We start from the raw sequence: 25,082 nt of genomic DNA, 5'->3' as shown, positions 1-25,082 counted from the left end.
GGGGGTTATGGGGAGTGGTGAGGGGTTATGGGGAGTGGATTGGGGGGTTATGGGAAAGGAGGTTTGGGGGGATTATGGGGAGTGGGTGAGGGGGTTATGGGGGAGTGGATTGCGGGGGTTATGGAGGGGATTGGCGGGGTTATGGGGAGTGGGTGAGGGGGTTATGGGGAGTGGGATTGGGGGGGTTATATGGAGTGGGTGAGGGGTTATGGGGGAGTGGATTGGGGGTTATGGGAAGGGGGTTTGGGGGGGGTTATGGGGAGTGGGTGAGGGGGTTATGTGGGAGGGGGATTGGGGGGTTATGGGGGAGTGGATTGGGGGGGTTATGGGGGAGTGGATTGGGGGGGTTATGGGGAGTGGGTGAGGGGGTTATGGGAAGGGGGTTTGGGGGGGTTATGGGGAGTGGGTGAGAGGGTTATGGGGCAGTGGATTGGGGGGGTTATGGGAAGGGGGTTTGGGGGGGTTATGGGGAGTGGGTGAGGGGGTTATGGGGGAGGGGGATTGGGGGGTTATGGGGGAGGGGGATTGGCGGGGTTTATGGGGAGTGGGTGAGGGGGTTATGGGGAGGGGGTTGGAGGGTTATGGGGGAGTGGATTGGGGGGTTATGGGGGAGGGGGATTGGCGGGGTTTATGGGGAGTGGGTGAGGGGGTTATGGGGAGTGGATTGGGGGGGTTATGGGAAGGGGGGGTTGGAGGGTTATGGGGAGTGGGTGAGGGGGTTATGGGGGAGGGGGATTGGGGGGTTTATGGGAAGGGGGATTGGCGGGGTTATGGGGAGTGGGTGAGGGGGTTATGGGGAGTGGATTGGGGGGGTTATGGGAAGGGGGTTTGGGGGGGTTATGGGGAGGGGATTGGAGGGTTATGGGGAGTGGGTGAGGGGGTTATGGGGAGGGGATTGGAGGGTTATGGGGAGTGGGTGAGGGGGTTATGGGGGAGGGGGATTGGGGGGTTTATGGGAAGGGGGATTGGCGGGGTTATGGGGAGTGGGTGAGGGGGTTATGGGGAGTGGATTGGGGGGGTTATGGGAAGGGGGTTTGGGGGGGTTATGGGGAGGGGATTGGAGGGTTATGGGGAGTGGGTGAGGGGGTTATGGGAAGGGGGATTGGCGGGGTTATGGGGAGTGGGTGAGGGGGTTATGGGGGAGGGAGCAACACTTGGCGGGTGAGATGGGGTCTCGCGGACGACCTCCCCCCCGCCCCCCCCCCCCCACCCGACCCCCGGGTCAGGCTGCGAAGCACAGTGAACAACACTCCAGGCAGATCTCCAGACAGTCGGCAGACCCGCAGCAGTCCTCCAGGGCCCCGCACTCCAGGCCGCAGGGCCAGCTATCCTCGCCCCCTCCGCAGGCCTCCCGTGGGTCCCCAGCGCAGTGGGCCCCGACACAGGCCTCGCCCGCAGGCCCCGGCCCAAACCGGGATCCCTCCAGCGCCGGCCCACAGAACGTCAGCAACTCACAGAACAGGCAGGACAGGATACAGTGAACACAGCAATCTGTGGGAGGGGCGGAGTGGGGGAGAGAGGGGGGAGGGACAGAGATAAAAACAGGTTAGAACGTCATAACTCACGTTGAACAAAATTATCCCTGTGGCCCTGGGGTGTGGGGTATATCAGAGTTACAGTGAGGGGTGTGGGGTATATCAGTGTTACAGTGAGGGGTGTGGGGTATATAAGTGTTACAGTGAGGGGTGTGGGGTATATCAGTGTTACACTGAGGGGTGTGGGATATATCAGTGTTACACTGAGGCGTGAGAGATATATCAGAGTTACAGTGAAGGGTGTGAGGTCTATCAGTGTTACAGTGAGGGGTGCGGGGTATATCAGTGTTACACTGAGGGTGTGTGGTATATCAGTGATACAGTGAGGGGTGTGGGGTATATCAGTGTTACAGTGAGGGGTGTGGGGTGTATCAGTGTTACAGTGAGGGATGTGGTGTATATCTGTGTAACAGTGAGGGGTGTGGAGTATATTAGTGTTACAGTGAGTGGTGTGCGCTATATCAGTGTTACAGTGAGGGGTGTGTTGTATATCAGTATTACAGTGAGGGGTGTGGGGTAAATCATTTTTGCAGTGAGGGGTGTGGGGTATACCAGCGTTACAGTGAGCGGTGTGGGGTATATCAGTGTTACAGTGAGGGGTGTGGGGTATATCAGTGTTAGTGAGAGTGTGGGGTATATTAGTGTTAGAAGGACGGGTGTGGTATATATCATTGTTATAGAAAGGGGTGTGGGTTATATCAGTGATACACTGAGTGGTGTGGTGTATATCAGTGTTACAGTGAGTGGTGTGGGGTATGTCAGTGTTACAGTGAGGGGTGTGGGGTATGTCAGTGTTACAGTGAGGGGTGTGAGGTATATCAGTGTTACGGTGAGGGGTGTGGGTTATATCAGTGTTACAGTGAGGGGTGTGGTGTATATCAGTGTTACGGTGAGGGGTGTAGGGTATATCAGTGTTACAGTGAGGGTTGTGGTGTATATCATTGTGACAGTGAGGTATGTGGGGTATTTCAGTGTTACAGTGAGGGGTGTGGGGTATATCAGTGTTACAGTGAGGGAGGGGTGTGTGGTATCTCATTGTACAGTGAGGTTTGTGGGGTATATCTGTGTTAAGGTGAGGGGTGAGGGTTATATCAGTGTAACAGTGAGGGATGTGGTGTATACCAGAGTGTTACAGTGAGGGGTGTGGTGTATATCTGTGTTAAGGTGAGGGGTGTGGGGTATATCAGTATTACAGTGAGGGGTGTGGGGTATATCAGTGTTACAGTGAGGGGTGTGGGGTATATCAATGTTTCAGTGAGGGGTGTGGAGTATATTAGTGTTACATTGAGAGGTGTGGGTTATATCACTGTGTTACAGTGAGGGGTGTGGTGTATATCAGTGTTACAGTGAGGGAGGTGTGTGGGGTATATCAGTGTTACAGTGAGGGGTGTGGGGTATATCAATATTACAGTGAGGGGTGTGGAGTATATTAGTGTTACATTGAGAAGTGTGGGTTATATCAGTGTTACAGTGAGACGTGTGGGGTATATCAGTGTTACAGTGAGGGGTGAGTGTTATATCAGTGTAACAGTGAGGGGTGTGGAGTATATTAGTGTTACAGTGAGGGGTGTGGGCTATATCAGTGTTACATTGAGGGGTGTGGTGTAAATCAGTGTTACAGTGAGGGGTGTGAAGTATATCAGTGTTACAGTGAGGGATGTGGGGTATATCAGTGTTACAGTGAGGGGTGTGGGGTATATCAGTGTTACAGTGAGGGATGTGGGATATATCAGTGTTACACTGAGGGGTGTAGGGTATATCAGTGTTACAGTGAGGGGTGTGGAGTATATCAGTGTTACAGTGAGGGGTGTGGGGTATGTCAGTGTTACATTGAGGAGTGTGGGGTATATCAGTGTTACAGTGAGGGGTGTGGGGTATATCTGTGTTAAGGTGAGGGGTGAGGGTTACATCAGTGTAACAGTGAGGCGTGTGGAGCATATCAGTGTTACAGTGAGCGGTGTGGTGTATGTCAGTGTTACAGTGAGGGATGTGGTGTATACCAGAGTGTTACAGTGAGAGGTGTGGGGTATATCAGTGTTACAGTGAGGGGTATGGGGAATATCAGTGTTACAGTGAGGGGTATGGGGTATATCAGTGTTACAGTGAGGGGTGTGGGGTATGTCAGTGTTACAGTGAGGGGTGTGGGGTATATCAGTGTTACGTGAGGGATGTGGTGTATACCAGAGTGTTACAGTCAGAGGTGTGGGGTATATCAGTGTTACAGTGAGGGGTGCGGGGTATAGCAGTGTTACAGTGAGGGGTGTGGGGTATATCAATGTTACAGTGAGGCGTGTAGGGTTTATCAATGTTACAGTGAGGCGTGTGGGGTATATCAGTGTTACACTGAAGGGTGTAGGGTATATCATTGTTACACTGAGGGGTGTGGGCTATATCAGTGTGTTAATGAGAGGGGTGTGGGGTATATCTGCGTTACAGTGAGGTGTGTGGGGTATATCAGTTTTACATTGAGGGGTGTGGGGTATATCAGTGTTACACTGAGGGGTGCAGGGTATATCAGTGTTACAGTGAGGGGTGTGGGGTATATCAGTGTTACAGTGAGGTGTGTGGGGTATATCAGTGTTACAGTGAGGGATGTGGCGTATATCAGTGTTACAGTGAGGTGTGTGGGGTATATCAGTTTTACATTGAGGGTGTGGGGTATATCAGTGTTACACTGAGGGCTGCAGGGTATATCAGTGTTACAGTGAGGAATGTGGGGGATATCAGTGTTTCAATGAGCGGTATGGGGTATATCAGTGTGTTACGGTGAGGGTTGTGGGATATATCACTGTTACAGTGATTGGTGTGCTGCATATCAGTGTTGCAGTGAGGTGTGTGGGGTATATCAGTGTTCCAGTGCGGGGTACGGGGTATATCACTCTTACAGTGAGGGGTGTGGGGTATATCAGCATAACAGTGAGGGGTGTGGGGTATATCAGTGTTACAGTGAGGGGTGCGGGGTATAGCAGTGTTACAGTGAGGGGTGTGGGGTATATCAGTGTTACAGTGAGGTGTGTGGGCTATATCAGTGTTACAGTGCGGGGTGTGGTGTATATCAGTATTACAGTGAGGGGTTTGGGGTAAATCAGTGTGACAGTGAGGGGTGTGGGTTATATCAGTGTTACAGTGAGGGGTGTCGAGTATATCAATGTTACGATGAGTGGTGTGGGGTATATCAGTGTTACAGTGAGGGGTGTGGGGTATATCAGTGTTACAGTGAGGGGTTTGGGGATAATCAGTGTTACAGTGAGGGGTGTGGGGTATATCAGCGTTACAGTGAGCGGTGTGTGGTATATCAGTGTTACAGTGAGCGGTGTGTGGTATATCAGTGTTACAGTGAGTGGTGTGGGGTATATCAGTGTTACAGGGACGGGTGTGGGGTATATCATTGTTACAGTGAGGGGTGTGGTGTATATCAGTGTTACAGTGAGGGGTGTGGGGTATATCAGTGCTACAGTGAGGGGAGTGGGGTATATCAGTGTTACAATGAGGGATGTGATGTATACCAGAGTGTTACAGTGAGGCGTGTGGGGTATATCAGTGTTACAGGGACGGGTGTGGGGTATATCATTGTTATAGTGAGGGGTGTGGTGTACATCAGTTTTACACTGAGGGGTGTGAGGTATATCAGTGTATTACAGTGAAGGGCATGGGGTATATCAGTGTTACAGTGAGGGGTGTGGGGTATATCAGTGTTACAGTGAGCGGTGTGGGGTACATCAGTTTTACACTGAGGGGTGTGAGGTATGTCAGTGTAACAGTGAGGTGTGTTGGGTATATCATTGTTACAGTGAGTGTTGTGGGGTATATAAGTGTTACAGTGAAAGGTGTGGGTTATATCAGTGTATTACAGTGAGGGGTGTGGGGTATATCAGTGTTACATTGAGGGGTGTGGGATAGATCAGTGTTACAGTGAGGGGTGTGGGGTATATCAGTTTTACAGTGAGGGGTGTGGGGTATATCAGTGTTACAGTGAGGGGTGTGGGGTATATCAGTGTTACAGTGAGGGGTGTGGAGTATATCAGTGTTACAGTGAGGGGTGTGGGGTATATCAGTGTTACAGTGAGGGGTGTGGGGTACATCAGTTTTACACTGAGGGGTGTGAGGTATATCAGTGTAACAGTGAGGGTGTTGGGTATATCAGTGTTACAGTGAGGGTGACGGGTATATCAGTGTTACAGTGAGGGGTGCAGGGTATAGCAGTATTACAGTGAGGGGTGTGGGGTATATCAATGTTATAGTGAGGGGTGTGGGATATATCAGTATTACAGTGAGTGGTGTGGGGTATATCAGTGTTACAGTGAGGAATATGGGGTACATCAGTGTTGGACTGAGGGGTGTGGGGTATATCAGTGTTACAGTGAGTGGTGTGGGGTATATCAGTGTTACAGTGAGGGGTGTGGTGTACATCAGTTTTACACTGAGGGGTGTGAGGTATATCAGTGTATTACAGTAAAGGGCATGGGGTATATCAGTGTTACAGTGAGGGGTGTGGGGTACATCAGTTTTACACTGAGGGGTGTGAGGTATGTCAGTGTAACAGTGAGGGGTGTTGGGTATATCATTGTTACAGTGAGTGTTGTGGGGTATATAAGTGTTACAGTGAAAGGTGTGGGTTATATCAGTGTTACAGTGAGGGGTGTGGGGTATATCAGTGTTACAGTGAGGGGTGAGGGTTATATCAGTGTAACAGTGAGGGGTGTGGGGTATATCAGTGTTACAGTGAGGGGTGTGGGGTATATTCGTGTTACAGTGAGAGGTGTGGGGTATATCAGTGTTACAGTGAGGTGTGTGGGGTATATCAGTGTTATAGTGTGGGGTGTGGGGTACATCAATTTTACACTGAGGGGTGTGAGGTATATCAGTGTAACAGTGAGGGGTGTTGGGTATATCAGTGTTACAGTGAGGGTGACGGGTATATCAGTGTTACAGTGAGGGGTGCGGGGTATAGCAGTGTTACAGTGAGGGGTGTGGGGTATATCAATGTTATAGTGAGGGGTGTGGGATATATCAGTATTACAGTGAGTGGTGTGGGGTATATCAGTGTTACAGTGAGGAATGTGGGGTACATCAGTGTTGGACTGAGGGGTGTGGGGTATATCAGTGTTACAGTGAGGGGTGTGGGGTATATCAGTGTTACAGTGAGGGGTTTGGGGTTAATCAGTGTAACAGTGAGAGGTGTGGGCTATATCAGCGTTACAGTGAGCGGTGTGTGGTATATCAGTGTTACATTGAGGGGTGTTGGGTATGTCAGTGTTACAGTGAAGGGCGTGCGGTATGTCAGTGTTACAGTGAGTGGTGTGGGGTATATCAGTGTTACAGGGACGGGTGTGGGATATATCATTGTTACAGAAAGGGGTGTGGGGTATATCAGTGTTACAGTGAGGGGTGTGTGGTATATCAGTGTTACAGTGAGTGGTGTGGGGTATATCAGTGTTACAGTGAGTGGTGTGGGGTATATCAGTGTTACAGGGACGGGTGTGGGGTATATCATTGTTACAGAAAGGGGTGTGGGGTATATCAGTGTTACAGTGAGGGGTGTGTGGTATATCAGTGTTACAGTGAGTGGTGTGGGGTATATCAGTGTTACAGTGAGTGGTGTGGGGTATATCAGTGTTACAGGGACGGGTGTGGGGTATATCATTGTTACAGTGAGGGGTGTGGTGTATACCAGAGTGTTACAGTGAGGCGTGTGGGGTATATCAGTGTTACAGGGACGGGTGTGGGGTATATCATTGTTATAGTGAGGGGTGTGGTGTACATCAGTTTTACACTGAGGGGTGTGAGGTATATCAGTGTATTACAGTGAAGGGCATGGGGTATATCAGTGTTACAGTGAGGGGTGTGGGGTACATCAGTTTTACACTGAGGGGTGTGAGGTATGTCAGTGTAACAGTGAGGGGTGTTGGGTATATCATTGTTGCAGTGAGTGTTGTGGGGTATATAAGTGTTACAGTGAAAGGTGTGGGTTATATCAGTGTTACAGTGAGGGGTGTGGGGTATATCAGTGTTACAGTGAGGGGTGAGGGTTATATCAGTGTAACAGTGAGGGGTGTGGGGTATATCAGTGTTACAGTGAGGGGTGTGGGGTATATTCGTGTTACAGTGAGGGGTGTGGGGTATATCAGTGTTACAGTGAGGTGTGTGGGGTATATCAGTGTTATAGTGTGGGGTGTGGGGTACATCAATTTTACACTGAGGGGTGTGAGGTATATCAGTGTAACAGTGAGGGGTGTTGGGTATATCACTGTTACAGTGAGGGTGACGGGTATATCAGTGTTACAGTGAGGAATGTGGGGTACATCAGTGTTGGACTGAGGGGTGTGGGGTATATCAGTGTTACAGTGAGTGGTGTGGGGTATATCAGTGTTACAGTGAGGGGTTTGGGGTTAATCAGTGTAACAGTGAGAGGTGTGGGGTATATCAGCGTTACAGTGAGCGGTGTGTGGTATATCAGTGTTACAGTGAGTGGTGTGGGGTATATCAGTGTTACAGGGACGGGTGTGGGGTATATCATTGTTACAGTGAGGGGTGTGGTGTATACCAGAGTGTTACAGTGAGGCGTGTGGGGTATATCAGTGTTACAGGGACGGGTGTGGGGTATATCATTGTTATAGTGAGGGGTGTGGTGTACATCAGTTTTACACTGAGGGGTGTGAGGTATATCAGTGTAACAGTGAGGGGTGTTGGGTATATCATTGTTACAGTGAGTGTTGTGGGGTATATAAGTGTTACAGTGAAAGGTGTGGGTTATATCAGTGTTACAGTGAGGGGTGTGGGGTATATCAGTGTTACAGTGAGGGGTGAGGGTTATATCAGTGTAAAGTGAGGGGTGTGGGGTATATCAGTGTTACAGTGAGGGGTGTGGGGTATATTCGTGTTACAGTGAGGGGTGTGGGCTATATCAGTGTTACAGTGAGGGGTGTGGGGTATATCAGTGTTACATTGAGGGCTGTGGGGTATATCAGTGTTACAGTGAGGGGTGTGGGGTATATCAGTGTTACAGTGAGGTGTGTGGGGTATATCAGTGTTATAGTGTGGGGTGTGGGGTACATCAATTTTACACTGAGGGGTGTGAGGTATATCAGTGTAACAGTGAGGGGTGTTGGGTATATCAGTGTTACAGTGAGGGTGACGGGTATATCAGTGTTACAGTGAGGGGTGCGGGGTATAGCAGTGTTACAGTGAGGGGTGTGGGGTATATCAATGTTATAGTGAGGGGTGTGGGATATATCAGTATTACAGTGAGTGGTGTGGGGTATATCAGTGTTACAGTGAGGAATGTGGGGTACATCAGTGTTGGACTGAGGGGTGTGGGGTATATCAGTGTTACAGTGAGGGGTGTGGGGTATATCAGTGTTACAGTGAGGGGTTTGGGGTTAATCAGTGTAACAGTGAGAGGTGTGGGGTATATCAGCGTTACAGTGAGCGGTGTGTGGTATATCAGTGTTACATTGAGGGGTGTTGGGTATGTCAGTGTTACAGTGAAGGGCGTGCGGTATGTCAGTGTTACAGTGAGTGGTGTGGGGTATATCAGTGTTACAGTGAGGGGTGTGGGGTATATCAGTGTTACAGTGAGGGGTGTGGGGTATATCAGTGTTACAGTGAGGGGAGTGGGGTATATCAGAGTTACAGTGAGGGATGTGATGTATGCCAGAGTGTTACGGTGAGGGGTGTGGGGTATAACAGTGTTACAGGGACGGGTGTGGGGTATATCATTGTTACAGTGAGGGGTGTGGGGTACATCAGGTTTACACTGAGGGGTGTGAGGTATATCAGTGTTACAGTGAGGGGTGTGGTGTATATCAGTGTTACAGTGAGGGGTGTGAGGTATATCAGTGTTACAGTGAGGGAGGGGTGTGTGGTATCTCATTGTACAGTGAGGGGTGTGGGGTCTATCTGTGTTAAGGTGAGGGGTGTGGGGGATATCAATGTAACAGTGAGGGGTGTGTAGTATATCAGTGTTACAGTGAGCGGTGTGAGGTATATCAGTGTTACAGTGAAGGGCGTGCGGTATTGCAGTGTTACAGGGAGTGGTGTGGGGTATATCATTGTTACAGAAAGGGGTGTGGGGTATATCAGTGTTACAGTGAGGGGTGTGGGGCATATCAGTGTTACAGTGAGGGGTGTGGGGTATATCAGTGTTACAGTGAGGGGAGTGGGATATATCAGTGTTACAGTGAGGGATGTGATGTATGCCAGAGTGTTACGGTGATGGGTGTGGGGTATAACAGTGTTACAGGGATGGGTGTGGGGTACATCATTGTTACAGTGAGGGAGTTGTGTGTGGTATCTCATTGTACAGTGAGGGGTGTGGGGTATATCTGTGTTAAGGTGAGGGGTGAGGGTTACATCAGTGTTACAGTGAGAGGTGTGTGGTATATCAGTGTTACAGTGAGGGGTGTGGGGTATATCAATGTTACAGTGAGGCGTGTGGGGTACATCAGTGTTACAGTTAGGGATGTGGTATATACCAGAGTGTTACAGTGAGAGGTGTGGGGTATATCAGTGTTACAGTGAGGGGTATGGGGTATATCAGTGTTACAGTGAGGGGTATGGGGTATATCAGTGTTACAGTGAGGGGTGTGGGGTATATCAATGTGACAGTGAGGCGTGTGGGGTATATCAGTGTTACCGTGAGGATGTGGGGTATATCAGTGTTACAGTGAGGGGTGTGGGGTATATCAATGTTACAGTGAGGGGTGTGGAGTATATTAGTGTTACATTGAGAGGTGTGGGTTATATCAGTGTTACAGTGAGGGGTGTGGGGTATATTAGTGTTACAGTGAGGGGTGAGGGTTATATCAATGTAACAGTGAGGGGTGTGGAGTATATTAGTGTTACAGTGAGGGGTGTGGGATATATCAGTGTTACAGTGAGGGGTGTGGGATATATCAGTGTTACATTGAGAGGTGTGGGTTATATCAGTGTTACAGTGAGGGGTGTGGGGTATATTAGTGTTACAGTGAGGGGTGAGGGTTATATCAATGTAACAGTGAGGGGTGTGGAGTATATTAGTGTTACAGTGAGGGGTGTGGGATATATCAGTGTTACAGTGAGGCGTGTGGGGTATATCAGTGTTACAGTGTGGGGTGTGGGGTATATCAGTTTGTTACAGTGAGGGGTGTGGAGTATATCAGTGTTACAGTGAGCGGTGTGAGGCATATCAGTGTTACAGTGAGGCGTGTGGGGTATATCAGTGTTACAGTGAGGGATGTGGTGTATACCAGAGTGTTACAGTGAGAGGTGAGGGGTATATCAGTGTTACAGTGAGGATTGTAGGATATATCAATGTTACAGTGAGGCGTGTGGGGTATATCAGTGTTACAGTGAGGGGTGTGGGGTATATCAATGTGACAGTGAGGCGTGTGGGGTATATCAGTGTTACAGTGAGGGTATGGGGTCTATCAGTGTTACAGTGAGGGGTGTGGGGTATGTCAGTGTTACAGTGAGGGGTGTGGGGTATATCAGTGTTACAGTGAGGGATGTGGTGTATACCAGAGTGTTCCAGTGAGAGGTGTGGGGTATATCAGTGTTACAATGAGGGGTGCGGGGTATAGCAGTGTTACAGTGAGGGGTGTGGGGTATATCAACGTTACAGTGAGGCGTGTGGGGTATATCAGTGTTACAGTGAGGGGTGTGGGGTAGATCAGTATTACAGTGAGGCGTGTGGGGTATATCAGTGTTACAGTGAGGCGTGTGGGGTATATCAGTGTTACAGTGAGGGGTGTGGGGTAGATCAGTGTTACAGTGAGGCGTGTGGGGTATATCAGTGTTACAGTGAGGGGTGTGGGGTATATCACTGTTACAGTGAGGGGTGTGAGGTATATCAGTGTTACAGTGAGGGCTGTGGGGTATATCAGTGTTACAGTGAGGGGTGTGGGGTATATCAGTGTTACAGTGAGGGGTGTGGAGTACATCAATTTTACAATGAGGGGTGCGGGGTATAGCAGTGTTACAGTGAGGGGTGTGGGGTATATCAACGTTACAGTGAGGCGTGTGGGGTATATCAGTGTTACAGTGAGGGGTGTGGGGTAGATCAGTATTACAGTGAGGCGTGTGGGGTATATCAGTGTTACAGTGAGGCGTGTGGGGTATATCAGTGTTACAGTGAGGGGTGTGGGGTATATCAATGTTACAGTGAGTGGTGTGGGGTATATCAGTGTTACAGTGAGGGTGACGGGTATATCAGTGTTACAGTGAGGGGTGCGGGGTATAGCAGTGTTACAGTGAGGGGTGTGGGGTATATCAATGTTATAGTGAGGGGTGTGGGATATATCAGTATTACAGTGAGTGGTGTGGGGTATATCAGTGTTACAGTGAGGAATGTGGGGTACATCAGTGTTGGACTGAGGGATGTGGGGTATATCAGTGTTACAGTGAGGGGTGTGGGGTATATCAGTGTTACAGTGAGGGGTTTGGGGTTAATCAGTGTAACAGTGAGAGGTGTGGGGTATATCAGCGTTACAGTGAGCGGTGTGTGGTATATCAGTGTTACAGTGAGTGGTGTGGGGTATATCACTGTTACAGGGACGGGTGTGGGATATATCATTGTTACAGAAAGGGGTGTGGGGTATATCAGTGTTACAGTGAGGGGTGTGGGGTATATCAGTGTTACAGTGAGGGGTGTGGGGTATATCAGTGTTATAGTGAGGGGAGTATGGTATATCAGTGTTACAGTGAGGGATGTGATGTATGCCAGAGTGTTACGGTGAGGGGTGTGGGGAATAACAGTGTTACAGGGACGGGTGTGGGGTATATCATTGTTACAGTGAGGGGTGTGGGGTACATCAGGTTTACACTGAGGGGTGTGAGGTATATCAGTGTATTACAGGGAAGGGCGTGGGGTATATCAGTGTTGTAGTGAGGGGTGTGGGGTATATCAGTGTTACAGTGAGGGGTGTGAGGTATATCAGTGTAACTGTGAGGGGTGTTGGGTATATCATTGTTACAGTGAGTGGTGTGGGGTATATCAGTGTTACAGTGAGGGGTGTGTGGTGTATCAGTGTTACAGTGAGGGGTGTGGGATATATCAGTGTAACAGTGAGGGGTGTGGGGTATATCAGTGTTACAGTGAGGGGTGTGGGATATATCAGTGTAACAGTGAGGGGTGTGGTGTATATCAGTGTTACAGTGAGGGATGTGGTGTATATCAGTGTTACAGTGAGGGGTGTGGGGTATATCAGTGTTACAGTGAGGGGTGAGGGTTATATCAGTGTTACAGTGAGGGGTGTGGGGTATATCAGTGTTACAGTGAGGGGTGTGGGGTAGATCAGTGTTGCAGTGAGGGGTGTGGGGTATATCAGTGTTACAGTGAGGGGTGTGGGGTATATCAGTGTTACAGTGAGGGGTGTGGGCTATATCAGTGTTACATTGAGGGGTGTGGTGTATATCAGTATTGCAGTGAGGGGTGTGGGGTATATTCGTGTTACAGTGAGGGGTGTGGGCTATATCAGTGTTACATTGAGGGGTGTGGTGTATATCAGTATTACAGTGAGGGGTGTGGGGTAAATCATTGTTACAGTGAGGGGTGTGGGGTATATCAGTGTTACAGTGAGGAGTGTGGGGTATATCAGTGTTACAGTGAGGGGTGTGGGGTATATCAGTGTTACAGTGAGGGGTGTGGGGTAGATCAGTTTTACACTGAGGGGTGTGAGGTATATCAGTGTTACAGTGAGGTGTGTGGGGTATATCAGTGTTACAGTGAGGGGTGTGGGGTACATCAGTTTTACACTGAGGGGTGTGAGGTATATCAGTGTAACAGTGAGGGGTGTTGGGTATATCAGTGTTACAGTGAGGGTGACGGGTATATCAGTGTTACAGTGAGGGGTGCGGGGTATAGCAGTGTTACAGTGAGGGGTGTGGGGTATATCAATGTTATAGTGAGGGGTGTGGGATATATCAGTATTACAGTGAGTGGTGTGGGGTATATCAGTGTTACAGTGAGGAATGTGGGGTACATCAGTGTTGGACTGAGGGGTGTGGGGTATATCAGTGTTACAGTGAGGGGTGTGGGGTATATCAGTGTTACAGTGAGGGGTTTGGGGTTAATCAGCGTTACAGTGAGCGGTGTGTGGTATATCAGTGTTACAGTGGGGGTGTTGGGTATGTCAGTGTTACAGTGAAGGGCGTGCGGTATGTCAGTGTTACAGTGAGTGGTGTGGGGTATATCAGTGTTACAGGGACGGGTGTGGGATATATCATTGTTGCAGAAAGGGGTGTGGGGTATATCAGTGTTACAGTGAGGGGTGTGGGGTATATCAGTGTTACAGTGAGGGGTGTGGGGTATATCAGTGTTATAGTGAGGGGAGTATGGTATATCAGTGTTACAGTGAGGGATGTGATGTATGCCAGAGTGTTACGGTGAGGGGTGTGGGGAATAACAGTGTTACAGGGACGGGTGTGGGGTATATCATTGTTACAGTGAGGGGTGTGGGGTACATCAGGTTTACACTGAGGGGTGTGAGGTATATCAGTGTATTACAGGGAAGGGCGTGGGGTATATCAGTGTTGCAGTGAGGGGTGTGAGGTATATCAGTGTAACTGTGAGGGGTGTTGGGTATATCATTGTTACAGTGAGTGGTGTGGGGTATATCAGTGTTACAGTGAGGGGTGTGTGGTGTATCAGTGTTACAGTGAGGGGTGTGGGATATATCAGTGTAACAGTGAGGGGTGTGGGGTATATCAGTGTTACAGTGAGGGGTGTGGGATATATCAGTGTAACAGTGAGGGGTGTGGTGTATATCAGTGTTACAGTGAGGGATGTGGTGTATATCAGTGTTACAGTGAGGGGTGTGGGGTATATCAGTGTTACAGTGAGGGGTGAGGGTTATATCAGTGTTACAGTGAGGGGTGTGGGGTATATCAGTGTTACAGTGAGGGGTGTGGGGTAGATCAGTGTTGCAGTGAGGGGTGTGGGGTATATCAGTGTTACAGTGAGGGGTGTGGGGTATATCAGTGTTACAGTGAGGGGTGTGGGCTATATCAGTGTTACATTGAGGGGTGTGGTGTATATCAGTATTACAGTGAGGGGTGTGGGGTATATTCGTGTTACAGTGAGGGGTGTGGGCTATATCAGTGTTACATTGAGGGGTGTGGTGTATATCAGTGTTACAGTGAGGGGTGTGGGGTAGATCAGTGTTACAGTGAGGGGTGTGGGGTAGATCAGTTTTACACTGAGGGGTGTGGGGTATATCAGTGTTACAGTGAGGTGTGTGTGGTATATCAGTGTTATAGTGTGGGGTGTGGGGTACATCAATTTTACACTGAGGGGTGTGAGGTATATCAGTGTAACAGTGAGGGGTGTTGGGTATATCAGTGTTACAGTGAGGGTGACGGGTATATCAGTGTTACAGTGAGGGGTGCGGGGTATAGCAGTGTTACAGTGAGGGGTGTGGGGTATATCAATGTTATAGTGAGGGGTGTGGGATATATCAGTATTACAGTGAGTGGTGTGGGGTATATCAGTGTTACAGTGAGGAATGTGGGGTACATCAGTGTTGGACTGAGGGGTGTGGGGTATATCAGTGTTACAGTGAGGGGTGTGGGGTATATCAGTGTTACAATGAGGGGTGTGGGGTATATCAGTGTTACAGTGAGGGGAGTGGGGTATATCAGAGTTACAGTGAGGGATGTGATGTATGCCAGAGTGTTACGGTGAGGGGTGTGGGGTATAACAGTGTTACAGGGACGGGTGTGGGGTATATCATTGTTACAGTGAGGGGTGTGGGGTACATCAGGTTTACACTGAGTGGTGTGAGGTATATCAGTGTATTACAGGGAAGGGCGTGGGGTATATCAGTGTTACAGTGAGGGGTGTGGGGTATATCAGTGTTACAGTGAGGGGTGTGAGGTATATCAGTGTTACAGTGAGGGAAGGGTGTGTGGTATCTCATTGTACAGTGAGGGGTGTGGGGTATATCTGTGTTAAGGTGAGGGGTGTGGGGGATATCAATGTAACAGTGAGGGGTGTGTAGTATATCAGTGTTACAGTGAGCGGTGTGAGGTATATCAGTGTTACAGTGAAGGGCGTGCGGTATGTCAGTGTTACAGGGAGTGGTGTGGGGTATATCAATGTTACAGTGAGGGGTGTGGAGTATATTAGTGTTACATTGAGAGGTGTGGGTTATATCAGTGTTACAGTGAGGGTTGTGGGGTATATTAGTGTTACAGTGAGGGGTGAGGGTTATATCAATGTAACAGTGAGGGGTGTGGAGTATATTAGTGTTACAGTGAGGGGTGTGGGATATATCAGTGTTACAGTGAGGGGTGTGGGATATATCAGTGTTACATTGAGAGGTGTGGGTTATATCAGTGTTACAGTGAGGGGTGTGGGGTATATTAGTGTTACAGTGAGGGGTGAGGGTTATATCAATGTAACAGTGAGGGGTGTGGAGTATATTAGTGTTACAGTGAGGGGTGTGGGATATATCAGTGTTACAGTGAGGCGTGTGGGGTATATCAGTGTTACAGTGTGGGGTGTGGGGTATATCAGTTTGTTACAGTGAGGGGTGTGGAGTATATCAGTGTTACAGTGAGCGGTGTGAGGCATATCAGTGTTACAGTGAGGCGTGTGGGGTATATCAGTGTTACAGTGAGGGATGTGGTGTATACCAGAGTGTTACAGTGAGAGGTGAGGGGTATATCAGTGTTACAGTGAGGATTGTAGGATATATCAATGTTACAGTGAGGCGTGTGGGGTATATCAGTGTTACAGTGAGGGGTGTGGGGTATATCAGTGTTACAGTGAGGGGTGTGGGCTATATCAGTGTTACATTGAGGGGTGTGGTGTATATCAGTATTACAGTGAGGGGTGTGGGGTATATTCGTGTTACAGTGAGGGGTGTGGGCTATATCAGTGTTACATTGAGGGGTGTGGTGTATATCAGTGTTACAGTGAGGGGTGTGGGGTAGATCAGTGTTACAGTGAGGGGTGTGGGGTAGATCAGTTTTACACTGAGGGGTGTGGGGTATATCAGTGTTACAGTGAGGTGTGTGGGGTATATCAGTGTTATAGTGTGGGGTGTGGGGTACATCAATTTTACACTGAGGGGTGTGAGGTATATCAGTGTAACAGTGAGGGGTGTTGGGTATATCAGTGTTACAGTGAGGGTGACGGGTATATCAGTGTTACAGTGAGGGGTGCGGGGTATAGCAGTGTTACAGTGAGGGGTGTGGGGTATATCAATGTTATAGTGAGGGGTGTGGGATATATCAGTATTACAGTGAGTGGTGTGGGGTATATCAGTGTTACAGTGAGGAATGTGGGGTACATCAGTGTTGGACTGAGGGGTGTGGGGTATATCAGTGTTACAGTGAGGGGTGTGGGGTATATCAGTGTTACAATGAGGGGTGTGGGGTATATCAGTGTTACAGTGAGGGGAGTGGGGTATATCAGAGTTACAGTGAGGGATGTGATGTATGCCAGAGTGTTACGGTGAGGGGTGTGGGGTATAACAGTGTTACAGGGACGGGTGTGGGGTATTTCATTGTTACAGTGAGGGGTGTGGGGTACATCAGGTTTACACTGAGGGGTGTGAGGTATATCAGTGTATTACAGGGAAGGGCGTGGGGTATATCAGTGTTACAGTGAGGGGTGTGGGGTATATCAGTGTTACAGTGAGGGGTGTGAGGTATATCAGTGTTACAGTGAGGGAAGGGTGTGTGGTATCTCATTGTACAGTGAGGGGTGTGGGGTATATCTGTGTTAAGGTGAGGGGTGTGGGGGATATCAATGTAACAGTGAGGGGTGTGTAGTATATCAGTGTTACAGTGAGCGGTGTGAGGTATATCAGTGTTACAGTGAAGGGCGTGCGGTATGTCAGTGTTACAGGGAGTGGTGTGGGGTATATCAATGTTACAGTGAGGGGTGTGGAGTATATTAGTGTTACATTGAGAGGTGTGGGTTATATCAGTGTTACAGTGAGGGTTGTGGGGTATATTAGTGTTACAGTGAGGGGTGAGGGTTATATCAATGTAACAGTGAGGGGTGTGGAGTATATTAGTGTTACAGTGAGGGGTGTGGGATATATCAGTGTTACAGTGAGGGGTGTGGGATATATCAGTGTTACATTGAGAGGTGTGGGTTATATCAGTGTTACAGTGAGGGGTGTGGGGTATATTAGTGTTACAGTGAGGGGTGAGGGTTATATCAATGTAACAGTGAGGGGTGTGGAGTATATTAGTGTTACAGTGAGGGGTGTGGGATATATCAGTGTTACAGTGAGGCGTGTGGGGTATATCAGTGTTACAGTGTGGGGTGTGGGGTATATCAGTTTGTTACAGTGAGGGGTGTGGAGTATATCAGTGTTACAGTGAGCGGTGTGAGGCATATCAGTGTTACAGTGAGGCGTGTGGGGTATATCAGTGTTACAGTGAGGGATGTGGTGTATACCAGAGTGTTACAGTGAGAGGTGAGGGGTATATCAGTGTTACAGTGAGGATTGTAGGATATATCAATGTTACAGTGAGGCGTGTGGGGTATATCAGTGTTACAGTGAGGGGTGTGGGGTATATCAATGTGACAGTGAGGCGTGTGGGGTATATCAGTGTTACAGTGAGGGTATGGGGTCTATCAGTGTTACAGTGAGGGGTGTGGGGTATGTCAGTGTTACAGTGAGGGGTGTGGGGTATATCAGTGTTACAGTGAGGGATGTGGTGTATACCAGAGTGTTCCAGTGAGAGGTGTGGGGTATATCAGTGTTACAATGAGGGGTGCGGGGTATAGCAGTGTTACAGTGAGGGGTGTGGGGTATATCAACGTTACAGTGAGGCGTGTGGGGTATATCAGTGTTACAGTGAGGGGTGTGGGGTAGATCAGTATTACAGTGAGGCGTGTGGGGTATATCAGTGTTGCAGTGAGGCGTGTGGGGTATATCAGTGTTACAGTGAGGGGTGTGGGGTAGATCAGTGTTACAGTGAGGCGTGTGGGGTATATCAGTGTTACAGTGAGGGGTGTGGGGTATATCACTGTTACAGTGAGGGGTGTGAGGTATATCAGTGTTACAGTGAGGGGTGTGGGGTATATCAGTGTTACAGTGAGGGGTGTGGGGTATATCAGTGTTACAGTGAGGGGTGTGGAGTACATCAATTTTACACTGAGGGGTGTGAGGTATATCAGTGTAACAGTGAGGGGTGTTGGGTATATCAGAGTTACAGTGAGGGTGACGGGTATATCAGTGTTACAGTGGGGGGTGCGGGGTATATCAATGTTACAGTGAGTGGTGTGGGGTATATCAGTGTTACAGTGAGGGTGACGGGTATATCAGTGTTACAGTGAGGGGTGCGGGGTATAGCAGTGTTACAGTGAGGGGTGTGGGGTATATCAATGTTATAGTGAGGGGTGTGGGATATATCAGTATTACAGTGAGTGGTGTGGGGTATATCAGTGTTACAGTGAGGAATGTGGGGTACATCAGTGTTGGACTGAGGGATGTGGGGTATATCAGTGTTACAGTGAGGGGTGTGGGGTATATCAGTGTTACAGTGAGGGGTTTGGGGTTAATCAGTGTAACAGTGAGAGGTGTGGGGTATATCAGCGTTACAGTGAGCGGTGTGTGGTATATCAGTGTTACAGTGAGGGGTGTTGTGTATGTCAGTGTTACAGTGAAGGGCGTGCGGTATGTCAGTGTTACAGTGAGTGGTGTGGGGTATATCACTGTTACAGGGACGGGTGTGGGATATATCATTGTTACAGAAAGGGGTGTGGGGTATATCAGTGTTACAGTGAGAGGTGTGGGGTATATCAGTGTTACAGTGAGGGGTGTGGGGTATATCAGTGTTATAGTGAGGGGAGTATGGTATATCAGTGTTACAGTGAGGGATGTGATGTATGCCAGAGTGTTACGGTGAGGGGTGTGGGGAATAACAGTGTTACAGGGACGGGTGTGGGGTATATCATTGTTACAGTGAGGGGTGTGGGGTACATCAGGTTTACACTGAGGGGTGTGAGGTATATCAGTGTATTACAGGGAAGGGCGTGGGGTATATCAGTGTTGTAGTGAGGGGTGTGGGGTATATCAGTGTTACAGTGAGGGGTGTGAGGTATATCAGTGTAACTGTGAGGGGTGTTGGGTATATCATTGTTACAGTGAGTGGTGTGGGGTATATCAGTGTTACAGTGAGGGGTGTGTGGTGTATCAGTGTTACAGTGAGGGGTGTGGGATATATCAGTGTAACAGTGAGGGGTGTGGGGTATATCAGTGTTACAGTGAGGGGTGTGGGATATATCAGTGTAACAGTGAGGGGTGTGGTGTATATCAGTGTTACAGTGAGGGATGTGGTGTATATCAGTGTTACAGTGAGGGGTGTGGGGTATATCAGTGTTACAGTGAGGGGTGAGGGTTATATCAGTGTTACAGTGAGGGGTGTGGGGTATATCAGTGTTACAGTGAGGGGTGTGGGGTAGATCAGTGTTGCAGTGAGGGGTGTGGGGTATATCAGTGTTACAGTGAGGGGTGTGGGGTATATCAGTGTTACAGTGAGGGGTGTGGGCTATATCAGTGTTACATTGAGGGGTGTGGTGTATATCAGTATTGCAGTGAGGGGTGTGGGGTATATTCGTGTTACAGTGAGGGGTGTGGGCTATATCAGTGTTACATTGAGGGGTGTGGTGTATATCAGTATTACAGTGAGGGGTGTGGGTTAAATCATTGTTACAGTGAGGGGTGTGGGGTATATCAGTGTTACAGTGAGGAGTGTGGGGTATATCAGTGTTACAGTGAGGGGTGTGGGGTATATCAGTGTTACAGTGAGGGGTGTGGGGTAGATCAGTTTTACACTGAGGGGTGTGAGGTATATCAGTGTTACAGTGAGGTGTGTGGGGTATATCAGTGTTACAGTGAGGGGTGTGGGGTACATCAGTTTTACACTGAGGGGTGTGAGGTATATCAGTGTAACAGTGAGGGGTGTTGGGTATATCAGTGTTACAGTGAGGGTGACGGGTATATCAGTGTTCCAGTGAGGGGTGCGGGGTATAGCAGTGTTACAGTGAGGGGTGTGGGGTATATCAATGTTATAGTGAGGGGTGTGGGATATATCAGTATTACAGTGAGTGGTGTGGGGTATATCAGTGTTACAGTGAGGAATGTGGGGTACATCAGTGTTGGACTGAGGGGTGTGGGGTATATCAGTGTTACAGTGAGGGGTGTGTGGTATATCAGTGTTACAGTGAGGGGTTTGGGGTTAATCAGCGTTACAGTGAGCGGTGTGTGGTATATCAGTGTTACAGTGGGGGTGTTGGGTATGTCAGTGTTACAGTGAAGGGCGTGCGGTATGTCAGTGTTACAGTGAGTGGTGTGGGGTATATCAGTGTTACAGGGACGGGTGTGGGATATATCATTGTTGCAGAAAGGGGTGTGGGGTATATCAGTGTTACAGTGAGGGGTGTGGGGTATATCAGTGTTACAGTGAGGGGTGTGGGGTATGTCAGTGTTATAGTGAGGGGAGTATGGTATATCAGTGTTACAGTGAGGGATGTGATGTATGCCAGAGTGTTACGGTGAGGGGTGTGGGGAATAACAGTGTTACAGGGACGGGTGTGGGGTATATCATTGTAACAGTGAGGGGTGTGAGGTATATCAGTGTATTACAGGGAAGGGCGTGGGGTATATCAGTGTTGCAGTGAGGGGTGTGGGGTATATCAGTGTTACAGTGAGGGGTGTGAGGTATATCAGTGTAACTGTGAGGGGTGTTGGGTATATCATTGTTACAGTGAGTGGTGTGGGGTATATCAGTGTTACAGTGAGGGGTGTGTGGTGTATCAGTGTTACAGTGAGGGGTGTGGGATATATCAGTGTAACAGTGAGGGGTGTGGGGTATATCAGTGTTACAGTGAGGGGTGTGGGATATATCAGTGTAACAGTGAGGGGTGTGGTGTATATCAGTGTTACAGTGAGGGATGTGGTGTATATCAGTGTTACAATGAGGGGTGTGGGGTATATCAGTGTTACAGTGAGGGGTGAGGGTTATATCAGTGTTACAGTGAGGGGTGTGGGGTATATCAGTGTTACAGTGAGGGGTGTGGGGTAGATCAGTGTTGCAGTGAGGGGTGTGGGGTATATCAGTGTTACAGTGAGGGGTGTGGGGTATATCAGTGTTACAGTGAGGGGTGTGGGCTATATCAGTGTTACATTGAGGGGTGTGGTGTATATCAGTATTACAGTGAGGGGTGTGGGGTATATTCGTGTTACAGTGAGGGGTGTGGGCTATATCAGTGTTACATTGAGGGGTGTGGTGTATATCAGTGTTACAGTGAGGGGTGTGGGGTATATCAGTGTTACAGTGAGGGGTGTGGGATAGATCAGTGTTACAGTGAGGGGTGTGGGGTATATCAGTGTTACAGTGAGGGGTGTGGGGTATATCAGTGTTACAGTGAGGGGTGTGGGGTAGATCAGTTTTACACTGAGGGGTGTGAGGTATATCAGTGTTACAGTGAGGTGTGTGGGGTATATCAGTGTTACAGTGAGGGGTGTGGGGTACATCAGTTTTACACTGAGGGGTGTGAGGTATATCAGTGTAACAGTGAGGGGTGTTGGGTATATCAGTGTTACAGTGAGGGTGACGGGTATATCAGTGTTACAGTGAGGGGTGCGGGGTATAGCAGTGTTACAGTGAGGGGTGTGGGGTATATCAATGTTATAGTGAGGGGTGTGGGATATATCAGTATTACAGTGAGTGGTGTGGGGTATATCAGTGTTACAGTGAGGAATGTGGGGTACATCAGTGTTGGACTGAGGGGTGTGGGGTATATCAGTGTTACAGTGAGGGGTGTGGGGTATATCAGTGTTACAATGAGGGATGTGGGGTATATCAGTGTTACAGTGAGGGGAGTGGGGTATATCAGAGTTACAGTGAGGGATGTGATGTATGCCAGAGTGTTACGGTGAGGGGTGTGGGGTATAACAGTGTTACAGGGACGGGTGTGGGGTATATCATTGTTACAGTGAGGGGTGTGGGGTACATCAGGTTTACACTGAGGGGTGTGAGGTATATCAGTGTATTACAGGGAAGGGCGTGGGGTATATCAGTGTTACAGTGAGGGGTGTGGGGTATATCAGTGTTACAGTGAGGGGTGTGAGGTATATCAGTGTTACAGTGAGGGAAGGGTGTGTGGTATCTCATTGTACAGTGAGGGGTGTGGGGTATATCTGTGTTAAGGTGAGGGGTGTGGGGGATATCAATGTAACAGTGAGGGGTGTGTAGTATATCAGTGTTACAGTGAGCGGTGTGAGGTATATCAGTGTTACAGTGAAGGGCGTGCGGTATGTCAGTGTTACAGGGAGTGGTGTGGGGTATATCATTGTTACAGAAAGGGTTGTGGGGAAAATCAGTGTTACAGTGAGGGGTGTGGGGCATATCAGTGTTACAGTGAGGGGTGTGGGGTATATCAGTGTTACAGTGAGGGGAGTGGGATATATCAGTGTTACAGTGAGGGATGTGATGTATGCCAGAGTGTTACGGTGACGGGTGTGGGGTATAACAGTGTTACAGGGATGGGTGTGGGGTATATCATTGTTACAGTGAGGGAGTGGTGTGTCATATCTCATTGTACAGTGAGGGGTGTGGGGTATATCTGTGTTAAGGTGAGGGGTGAGGGTTACATCAGTGTTACAGTGAGAGGTGTGTGGTATATCAGTGTTACAGTGAGGGGTGTGGGGTATATCAATGTTACAGTGAGGCGTGTGGGGTACATCAGTGTTACAGTTAGGGATGTGGTATATACCAGAGTGTTACAGTGAGAGGTGTGGGGTATATCAGTGTTACAGTGAGGGGTATGGGGTATATCAGTGTTACAGTGAGGGGTGTGGGGTATATCAATGTGACAGTGAGCCGTGTGGGGTATATCAGTGTTACCGTGAGGATGTGGGGTATATCAGTGTTACAGTGAGGGGTATGGGGTATATCAATGTTATAGTGAGGGGTGTGGAGTATATCAGTGTTACATTGAGAGGTGTGGGTTATATCACTGTGTTACAGTGAGCGGTGTGGTGTATATCAGTGTTACAGTGAGGGAGGTGTGTGGGGTATATCAGTGTTACAGTGAGGGGTGTGGGGTATATCAATGTTACAGTGAGGGGTGTGGAGTATATTAGTGTTACATTGAGAGGTGTGGGTTATATCAGTGTTACAGTGAGGGGTGTGGGGTATATTAGTGTTACAGTGAGGGGTGAGGGTTATATCAATGTAACAGTGAGGGGTGTGGAGTATATCAGTGTTACAGTGGGGTGTGGGATATATCAGTATTACAGTGAGGGATGTGGGATATATCAGTGTTACACTGAGGGGTGCAGGGTATATCAGTGTTACAGTGAGGGGTGTGGAGTATATCAATGTTACAGTGTGGGGTGTGGGGTATATCAGTGTTACAGTGAGGGGTGTGGGGTATGTCAGTGTTACAGTGAGGGTATGGGGTATATCAATGTTACAGTGAGGGGTGTGGGGTATGTCAGTGTTACAGTGAGGGGTGTGGGGTATATCAGTGTTACAGTGAGGGATGTGGTGTATACCAGAGTGTTCCAGTGAGAGGTGTGGGGTATATCAGTGTTACAGTGAGGGGTGCGGGGTATAGCAGTGTTACAGTGAGGGGTGTGGGGTATATCAATGTTACAGTGAGGCGTGTGGGGTATATCAGTGTTACAGTGAGGGGTGTGGGGTATATCAGTGTTACAGTGAGGGGTGTGGGGTATATCAGTGTTACAGTGAGGGGTGTGGAGTACATCAGTTTTACACTGAGGGTTGTGAGGTATATCAGTGTAACAGTGAGGGGTGTTGGGTATATCAGTGTTACATTGAGGGCTGTGGGGTATATCAGTGTTACATTGAGGGCTGTGGGGTATATCAGTGTTACAGTGAGGGGTGTGGGGTATATCAGTGTTACAGTGAGGGGTGTGGGGTATATCAGTGTTACAGTGAGGACTGTGGGGTATATCAGTGTTACAGTGAGGGTGACGGGTATATCAGTGTTACAGTGAGGGGTGTGGGGTATATCAGTGTTACAGTGAGGGGTTTGGGGTTAATCAGTGTAACAGTGAGAGGTGTGGGGTATATCAGCGTTACAGTGAGCGGTGTGTGGTATATCAGTGTTACAGTGAGGGGTGTTGGGTATGTCAGTGTTACAGTGAAGGGCGTGCGGTATGTCAGTGTTACAGTGAGTGGTGTGGGGTATATCACTGTTACAGGGACGGGTGTGGGATATATCATTGTTACAGAAAGGGGTGTGGGGTATATCAGTGTTACAGTGAGGGGTGTGGGGTATATCAGCATAACAGTGAGGGGTGTGGGGTATATCAATGTTATAGTGAGGGGTGCGGGATATATCAGTATTACAGTGAGTGGTGTGGGGTATATCAGTGTTACAGTGAGGAATGTGGGGTACATCAGTGTTGGACTGAGGGGTGTGGGGTATATCAGTGTTACAGTGAGGGGTGTGGGGTATATCAGTGTTACAGTGAGGGGTTTGGGGTTAATCAGTGTAACAGTGAGAGGTGTGGGGTATATCAGCGTTACAGTGAGCGGTGTGTGGTATATCAGTGTTACAGTGAGGGGTGT

The 25,082-nt window shown here is 48.8% G+C and overlaps 1 protein-coding gene across 1 annotated transcript in view; it reads right to left on the bottom strand.

The window, feature by feature from the left end:
- Window positions 1–1,222: 1,222 nt before the first annotated feature.
- LOC139240617 (myoD family inhibitor domain-containing protein-like) overlaps window positions 1,223–25,082 on the bottom strand; it is a 106,541-nt gene continuing 82,681 nt past the window's right edge. The window contains exon 4 of the mRNA XM_070869172.1: window positions 1,223–1,491. Within this exon, the coding sequence (XP_070725273.1) occupies window positions 1,223–1,491 (269 nt within the window). The remainder of the gene's footprint in view (window positions 1,492–25,082) is intronic.

Source organism: Pristiophorus japonicus, chromosome 32 (assembly GCF_044704955.1).
Source record: "Pristiophorus japonicus isolate sPriJap1 chromosome 32, sPriJap1.hap1, whole genome shotgun sequence".
Lineage (NCBI taxonomy): Eukaryota > Metazoa > Chordata > Chondrichthyes > Pristiophoridae > Pristiophorus > Pristiophorus japonicus.
This window is presented reverse-complemented; position numbering and strand designations above follow the sequence as displayed.